Source organism: Lotus japonicus, chromosome 5, assembly GCF_012489685.1.
Source record: "Lotus japonicus ecotype B-129 chromosome 5, LjGifu_v1.2".
Lineage (NCBI taxonomy): Eukaryota > Viridiplantae > Streptophyta > Magnoliopsida > Fabales > Fabaceae > Lotus > Lotus japonicus.
Genome location: NC_080045.1, coordinates 40821036 through 40830416, shown reverse-complemented (window position 1 = coordinate 40830416; position 9381 = coordinate 40821036). Strand labels below are relative to the sequence as shown.

Here is a 9381-nt window from a genome sequence, read left to right as displayed (position 1 = left end):
TGTTGATTTACTTGTAAATTGTTGTGCTAATTAAAGAAAAAGAATGACAATCATCCATAAGATGGGGATGGTGTGCTAACGTTGTAGTTTTATAATGCGTTTGGATTTTGGTTGGACTGAACGTGGATCCACGTTAAAGCCAACGTGTCGAAAACTGTAAAGTGGAGAGGTGTCATGGAAACATAAATCAAAATTTCAAGCCAATTCTTCAAATTCATCCTCATTAGTAACTAAATGTGGACAAAAGTTGATCCACTGAAGCATAACATGATTTCATACTAGACCAGATAGGTTGCAAGTTCAAACCCCTACTAGTCCCCCTACAAGTAATGGAAAGGAAATGTAAGTCTAGTATGTGCTATTTGAACCCGACAACTTTTCCTACCTTAGACCGAGCACCATTCCTCACCTTAAATTAAATTTATTGTAAAAAAGAAAAGAAAAAAGAAATGTGAATGTTCATATAAATTTTAAAGGACTATAAGTTATGTGTGTGTTTTTTTAAAATCCCAAAGTGCACCTTCAAATAAATTAAGAAAAATGATACATAAAATCCTAATAGTAACAAACACCTAACAATATCCCTCACTTGATGCAATCAGAGAAGCGACATCACCTAACTATCTCTCCACCGTTGATCTTCGCACATGTTATAGGTTTCCAAAAGTGTCTGTCACTATAAGAGCAACTCCAACCCACAATTTCTTATCTGGTTTCTTAACACACTATTCAGCACTATTCCTGTGGGCCCTGTCTGCCACATCAGACTTAAGAAACTCCTAAGAAACTGAAGCAGATTTTGCTCCAACCCATGGTTTCTTAAATTACTATTTGAAGGGTCCCACCCGTGTCCCACCATACAACATAAATTAATAATATTTATTTTCACTCAATTTAGATTTAAAATTTAATACTAAATCAATACTTCAACTTAAAAATAATTTAATTAAAATTAATACGAATTTAATTTAAATTTAATTTTACTTAATATTTAAAACAATTAAATTTAAATATCGGCATGTTAACTTGAAACAAAAATAAAAAAGTACATTGTGTTATTTCTAGCAAAAACAATTTTATTGAATGATAGAAATAAAGACGAAAGAAAATACATGACAATGAAAAATAAGCAACAATACATTTGAAATGAAATACATAATAACACTTGAAGGTTAATTTTCATTATTCTCGTTTTCGGGAAGCTGTCAAATATGCTCCACCAAGTCTGCTTGAAGCTGGTGATGAATTGACCTATCAATTTGATGTGCTCTTCTTTCCAAGATATTTCTAAAAGCGGGAATAGGACCACTTACTACTTCAGCATCCAATATGTCATTATTGACCTGATCATAAACAAAATTACCTCGGTACGTGTTGCGCTCATCTTCAACAATCATGTTGTGCAATATGATGCAAGCATACATTATTGACTTCATCTCATTCGGATGCCAAAAGCGTGATGGACCACGAACTATTGCAAACCGAGATTGGAGAACGCCGAATGCACGTTCAACGTCCTTTCTTGCTCCTTCTTGTCTTTTCGCAAATTTTTGCCTTTTTTCTCCTTGCGGCATTGGGATGGTCTTCACAAATGTAGCCCACGGGGGATATATATCGTCTGCTAGATAGTATCCCATGTTATACATTGTTCCATTCACGCTAAAGTTCACCATGGGAGCATTTCCACTCAAAACCTCATTGAAAACCGGAGATTGATTTAGCACATTAATGTCATTGTTAGAACCTGCAATGCCAAAAAATGCATGCCAAATCCACAAGTCTTGTGATGCCACTGCTTCAAGCATGATTGTGGGCTTTCCATGATCACCTCGGGTGAATTGACCTTTCCACGCAACTGGACAATTCTTCCATTCCCAATGCATACAATCAATAGAACCCAACATACCTGGAAATCCACGAGACTCGCCCCATTGAAGTAAGCGGGTAATGTCTTCCTGGTTCGGGCGCCTCAAGTATGTTTCACCAAATACTGCACACACACCTTCCACAAAATTCTTTAAGCACTCAATTGCAGTACTTTCACCAATTCGAACGTACTCGTCAACACTGTCAGCAGGTGATCCGTACGCCAACATACGAATAGCGGCGGTGCACTTTTGTAATGGTGACAGGCCTTGTCTTCCAACTGCATCGACAGACATTAAAAAGTACGGGTCATGAGACCCAAGGGCCCCTACAATTCTGAGGAACACATGCTTTCGCATTCGAAACCTTCGTCGGAAAAGCTCTTCCGTGTACACAGGATTTTCGGAGAAGTAGTCATTCCACAAGCGCTCGTTCCCAGCTTCACGATCTCTCTCTATCACCTTTCTTGTTCGCTTGGGCCTAACGGTGTTGGCACGTCGTTGATAAAACTCCATCTCCTCCTGCATCATATCTTCTATAGTCGTGTCATTGATAAGTTCGTCAATGACAACGTCGTAAATGTCCAAGTCGGCCATATTGTTTGGATCCATTCTATGACACAATGAGAAACTATCAGTGTAATTGGATAGGAGGAAGACAATATGAGAGGACAAAACAACTCTTGAATGTTGAGATGAATGAAATATGACATGTATAAATAAGAGAAACAACAACGGCTATATTCTCCAACGGCTATATTCCCCAACGGCTATATTCTACAACGGCTATATTCCCCAACGGCTATATTCCCCAACGGCTATATTCTCCAACGGCTATATTCCCCAACGGCTATATTCTCGAACGACTATATTCCCCAACGACTATATAGAACACATAAGTAGAAACGCAGTACACATTAAGAAAAATTCGAATACTGAAAGTACAACATTAATGCAGAATACATAAGTAGAAATGCTAAAATTACAACACTGATGCAATACACATAAGTAGAAATGCTAAAATTACAACACTGATGCAATACACATAAGTAGAAATGCTAAAATTACAACACTAATGCAGAATCAATAAGTAGAAATGCTAAAATCACAACATTGGCACACGCTAAGAAAGACAACAACAAGAATTAAGACATTCCTAGTTCTTTCATCGCGAATTCAACTAGGCGCTGATGCGTTGCTAACTGCACCTCGTTCATTTGTGATGTGTCCTCCATAAGGATATCTTTGTATTCCTTCAATAACCGCGCCTTTTGAAGTTTGTTTTTTTCCTTTTTCACCTCCAGTTCTTCAGTCTTGAGCTTCTCAAAACTCGCAAGGAATCCCAGTTTAGCTTTCCCGATGGCTATCATCTCGGAGTTAGGAACATAATCGAGATCACTTGAAGCTGTGTCTCCTACTTTGGCCTTCCTTTTCTGGTTCTTTTTTCCCAACGGGCGGGTTGCTGGTTGTGTGGCCTCATATTCGTCGCCCTCAATTGATGCACTCCGGTCAGACGATGTTGCATACACCCCATCTTCTGACTTCTTCTGCCTCGTTGAACTGGTTGTCATAAATGTTCCCTTCCACTTTGGTTCATCCTTCACCAACCGCCATTCATTCTCATGTTTGAAATCTTTACCCGTATCTACATGATATAATTGATGCGCCGTAGCCATGATGTCCTTATCTGAGTGTCCACTTTTCCAATGATTGACGGCTTTAGTGTGGCAACCGACAAATTTTTGAAGATCAGCATTCAATTTATTAAAATGAGATTTCAGGGATAACCATGTCCTCGAAGGAGAGGCATCGTCGCGGTACTCCTCATATTGGGCTCGAATCTTATTCCATAACAAATCTGACTTTTGCTCATTTCCCACGACCCGATCGGTAGAAACGTTGAGCCATGATTGAAGAAGAAGTATATTATCTTTACCACTCCATTTGGTGCGTTTCTTTCCGGATTCTTCAAGATCAATATCATCTAGACCCCGTTGAGTAGAAAATTCAGGCTCATCGGGCATAGCCTCACATTGTGTACTTGAGACTTTTGAACTACTGCTGCTACCAGTAGGAGGTGCTTGGTATTGTGGTGGATACATGCAATATTGTGGATTGTTTGGATAAGGCATTTGTGGTGGATATGGTCCCATTTGACCCTGAGGTTGGTTTTGATGGTAGAACGATTGTGGAAACATTTGATACGAAGGATTTTGAACATTACCACCGGTGTGAGGAGGTTCGTTTTGAGGGTGACACATCTGCGGATGTTGGCTTTGTGGTTGATACATTTGCGGATGTGGGTTTTGTTGTTGGAACATCGGCATAGGTTGGCTTTGCGGGCGAATCATCTGCGAATGTTGGTTTTGTTGTTGGAACACCATCATAGGTTGGCTTTGCGGGTGAATCATCTGCGGAGGTTGGTTTTGTGGCGGAAACATAGGCGAAGGTTGCAAACCTTCATTGGTAGGAGGTGTTTCATTGTCGAGCAGTGGATAATATTGCTCATAAGGATTAGACATTTTGAGAAATTTGAGAATTTTTGGACAAGAGAGAAATTGTGAGAGTAAAGAAGCTGGGAATTGAAGGTTAAATACTGGTTTGGGCCAATGAATACAATACTTGTTGTTGTTCTTGTTATTGCTGAGACTATATATAAGGTAAAGATGCTGAAAATTGAAAAACGGTAAGAAAACCGGTCAAACCGGTCAATTCAAAAAAATTCAAAAAAAAAAAGCCCAAACGGGCATAAAACCGGCTCCAGCCGGTCTACAACGGTGGGATGACCGGCTCAGCCGGTCACCCACTATAAATACATTTTCTTTTCTCCCATCCCCTTCATTCTAACCCTAGCAGCCTCCCTTCCAATCCCTTCCACGCTCTCTTCCTCCTAACCCAGCAGCCTCCCCCTTCCACGCTCTCTTCCTCCTAACCCAGCAGCCTCCTCACCCATCCCCTTCCTCCTAACCCTAGCAGCCTCCCTTCCACGCTCTCTTCCTCAAGCTCTCTCCCTCTCCACCTAGCCGCCTCCTTCCTCCTTTCTCGCTCACCCACTCACTGTCTCCTTCCTCCTTTCTCGGTCACCCACTCACTGTCTCCTACCACGCCACGATCCACCCACGAATCAGCCTCCACCGCCCCTCTTCCATGCGCTCAAGGCCTGATATCTCTCAAAAGAGCTTTCTTTTCACACATGCAAGCCGATTTGAGGCAAGTTTATGTTGATTTTGTTGATTTTCGTCAGTTCCTGTACTCTTCTATTGAACTTCTCTCATTTCCCTTCCAGATTGGAGCAAAAAACAACTGGATCGGAGCTCCACCGACCCTTTCAGCTGCTGTGTTTTTTGGTTTTTATTTTTTCTATGTAAAAAATTCATCTTCACAACATTTCATTAGCTTTGTAATTATTTTCTTATTTTGTTGAATAAAATTTATGGAATTGTGGTATATGTTCATGCTGTGTGTGTTGATTCCACATTCTGTTTCTTTCCCTCTGAACATTTCATTAGCTGTGTGTTGATGTTCATTCTGTTTCTTTCCCTCTGAAATCCGTTGATGCAAAGTGAGAGAAAATATCATTTTTTTAATCTAAGAAACCAAAAAGCAGAGTTCCTTCTCCTTGTGGAAGGAACTCTGCACTGTTGCTAAGAAACCAAAAGTGCCAAGTAAGCAAACTCCAATGCAGCCACAAAATAAGAAACGGATCTTAGCAACTCCAGCTGGGTTAAGAAACCAGCGTTGGAGTTGCTCTAAGCGGTCTACGCATCATAAGTCATTAATTAAAAAATGTAATACGTAAAAATAAATCCAATCAAACAAATCTGAGCCGTCAAAAGAGCATACTACATTTTTGCTGACAGAACAAAACCGCAACACTCTCATTTGTTTCCCTTCTCTCTCACAGCCACAACACCACCAAACCCTTTTCCCTCTCTTCTTCTTCTTCTTCGTCTTCGCTTCACCCTTCCCCAAATCCCCACCTCTCTGCTCTGCAATCACCAATTCGTATCGAGTGTGTGTGAGAGAGAGCGAGATTGGTTCAGAGAGAGAAAGGGAAATGGATTCGGATCAGGGCAAGCTTTTCATCGGTGGGATTTCATGGGACACGAATGAGGACAAGCTCAAAGAGCATTTCAGCAACTATGGTGATGTTTTGAACACTTCTGTCATGAGGGAGAAGAACACTGGAAAACCTAGAGGATTTGGGTTCGTCGTGTTTTCAGATCCTGCTGTTCTCGATGCTGTTCTTGAAGACAAGCACGTTATCGATGGGAGAACGGTTATTCCTCTTCCATTTTCTCCTTTTATTTCGCTGGAATTTTGAATTTTTTTGTTGTTGTTTTCACTTCATTTTTCGCTACCCCTTTTGGCCCTGGGTTAGGGTTTTATTTGGTGTGTTCTTTTTTTTTTGATAAAGATTTGTTTTTGATAATTTTAGTGTGGTTGTAGTTGCTGCTGTTTCTGAATTTCAGGTGGGTTTCCCCCAATTTTTTGGGGAACGAAGTGAATCGTGGCTTCTGTTTTGTTGAATGAATGATGGATTATTGTTTAGGGTTTTAATCATTTCCATGGTTTATTCTGAGAATTGGTTAATGTGTTGTTATATGCTCTGTTTGCTTTGTGGGATTTTTGTTTTTCAATTTTAAGTGGTGCTTCTCTGGATCGTTTGTTATCATTGGTACACACTTATTTTAGGGTTACTGATTTTTGTAACGCGGGTCTAATCATTTTGTTCATGGCTTAGTTTGCTGGACTTAAACTAATATATGCTTTACCAAAAACACTGGCAAAAGATGACGGATTTGAGTGTTGTGTTTGTGGACAAATTTGTTACAAAACAAATAATAGTCATGCTACTAGCTTTGATTAACTGTTGAGCGTTGTGAGTGGATCAATGTGCAATTGAATTGAATAGATGCATCTTCCCCTCTTTGTTTGCTGTGAAAACTAAAAGTTGCTTTATTACTCAAGGAAAAGATTATCTGTTATTTTTGTTGTTGTAGGCACATCATCTGCCAATTTGGAATGTATTAATGCTCAATAGTGTCCCTAGACACTTGTTAAGGATTCAAGAATAGAAAATATATAATAAAAGTTTAAGTATCTAATTTTGTTATGTGTTGCTCTTTTCATGTCTTCTCAATAACTGTCTCATAGTATTGGTTTTGCATTCCCATTTGGAATGAATATCATTTTAATGTTTTCATCTGAGGGATACTGCACTTGTAACATATTAAGGCCACTATACTTTTATATGTTTATAAAGATCATACTATCATAGTAATGGTGTTATTTAGTATTTGAACATCTTCATCGAAATCTTGAAATATAAAGTAGCAGAACTCTTTTGAAGTTCCAGCATGTGATCCATTTCATTCAACAACATGCTTAAGCTTGAGTGCAAAGATATGCTTGTATTTAGGGATTATGATTTATTTTTTCGTGGATAAGGATGCCTTTGCTTTAATGCAGTGTGAGTTGTGTTTCTTATGTATTTTTCCTCATGTTTTTTTTGGTTTAAATGGTTATGGTTTTTGGATATAGATATCTGAAATATGTCTTAATGTCTTAGCCTAAAATCTTAGTTTTGATAATGTCAATAATTGTGGGATATAGGTATTACATTGTTATCTTGTGTTTGCTTGTCTTCCCATTATCAATTATAAGCTTACCTAGCAACTTATATTTTAAACTTTTATTAATCAGGTTGATGCCAAGAGGGCATTCTCAAGAGAGGATCAACAGATTTCTGTCACTTCCAGAGCTGGAAATCCTAATTCTGGTATGAATTCTGGAAATGGTGGTAATGTTAGGACCAAAAAGATATTTGTTGGAGGGTTGCCCCCGACCCTGACTGAAGAAAAATTCCGTCAGTACTTTGAGTCTTATGGACATGTAACTGATGTAGTAGTGATGTATGATCAGAATACTGGGCGACCACGAGGATTTGGCTTTATTTCATTTGATAATGAGGATGCGGTTGATAGGGTTTTGCACAAGTCATTTCATGATTTAAATGGTAAACAGGTAGAGGTAAAGCGTGCACTTCCCAAGGATGCTAATCCTGGTGCAAGTGGCCGTATGATGGGTGGTGCTGGAGGTGGTGGTGCTGGAATTGGTGGGTATCAAGGGTATGGGGCTTCTGGTGGCAGCCAAAATGCATATGATGGTCGTATGGATTCTAGTAGGTATATGCAGCCTCAAAGTGCTGCCGGTGGATTCCCACCTTATGGTTCTTCTGCCTATAGTGCTCCTGGATATGGGTATGGTTCAGCTAACAATGGTATTGGTTATGGTGCATATGGAAGTTATGGTGGCGCCACTGCTGGGTATGGTGGACCTGCTGCTGCAACTTATGGGAACCCAAATGTCCCTAATGCTGCTTATGCTGGTGCTCCACCAGGTGGCCCCAGGAGTTCATGGCCTGCTCAGGCTGCCTCTGGTTATGGGTCTATGGGCTATGGGAATACTGCTCCTTGGGGCGCTCCAACTGGTGGTGCTGGATCTGGTGGTGGTGGCCCTGGTTCAGCAACTGCAGGTCAATCCCCTAGTGGAGCTACTGGATATGGGAATCAAGCTTATGGATATGGTGGGTACGGTGGGTATGGGGGAAGTGATAGTTCTTATGGAAATCCAGGTGTGTATGGTGCTGTTGGAGGGCGCACTGGGAGTACCCCAAATAGTAATGCCAGTGGTCCTGGTGGGAGTGAGCTACAAGGTAGTGGTGGCAGTGGTAGTTATATGGGTAGTGGCTATGGGGATGCAAATGGAAATTCAGGTTATGGAAATGCAGCTTGGAGATCTGAACAAGCTCAAGCAACTGGAAATTATGGGACTCCTCAGGGAAATGGCTCCCATGGTGGGCAAGTTGGTTATGGTGGAGGCTATGGCGGTGCTCAGTCTCGACAAGCCCAACAACAGTAATTTTGGTAGTTATATCTCTTGCTGGATCTTGAACTAACCGGAGGATCCCTGCCTTTAATCTTATATCATGAGCTCATAATGAATTCTTCCAGCAAAGGAACGACTCTATGTTCGATGTCAATGCACAATGGGACTGGTTGGGTTCCTTGAATCCCACTAGTTTGCAGTTTCTGCTTTCCTAGTTTATAATAAGTAGTATGGTTGAAGAGATACTAGATGATACTTTCTATTTAGTATTCATTTCTGCGTGTAGTTTTAAATTGCGTGCTTTTGGTTTTAGTTGATCTGGAGTTCTCAGTTCTTGTAGCATTTCAGCTATAGTATTATACTTAACCTATATGATGGTTTGATGCTATTATTTATCTTTGTTGTCTTTTTCATGCTGTTTTCATTTTTTCCCTTCTACTCTCTTGTGATTACAGTTTGGCAGTAGGAAATATTTTTGCTTAGACAAAGATATAGTCAAGGTAGTTACTGATAGCAGTGGACACTTGGGTTGATCACTTCGTAATGGGTAGCGATAATGGTAGTAATAGTAAAAACTTTGAGGATGGCATAATCATTTTCCCCCTGTATTTGCACTTGTGTTGTA

At 40.1% G+C, this 9381-nt stretch overlaps 1 protein-coding gene across 1 annotated transcript; it reads left to right on the top strand.

Annotated features, from left to right (window-relative positions):
* The first annotated feature begins 5733 nt into the window (after window positions 1-5733).
* LOC130717630 (heterogeneous nuclear ribonucleoprotein 1) lies at window positions 5734-9151 on the top strand. The gene is made up of 2 exons (XM_057567942.1): window positions 5734-6144; window positions 7572-9151. Exons 1-2 carry the CDS (start codon window positions 5923-5925, stop codon window positions 8787-8789), a joined length of 1440 nt encoding a protein of 479 aa, XP_057423925.1. The 5' UTR covers window positions 5734-5922; the 3' UTR covers window positions 8790-9151.
* The last annotated feature ends 230 nt before the right edge of the window (window positions 9152-9381 follow it).

Bases quoted from the DNA above. Each gene is read 5' to 3' on its own strand.
- LOC130717630 (XM_057567942.1), top strand. From the start codon at position 5,923: ATGGATTCGGATCAGGGCAAGCTTTTCATCGGTGGGATTTCATGGGAC. The intron at 6,145-7,571 runs GTTATTCCTCTT...TTTATTAATCAG, and splicing joins ACGTTATCGATGGGAGAACG to GTTGATGCCAAGAGGGCATT.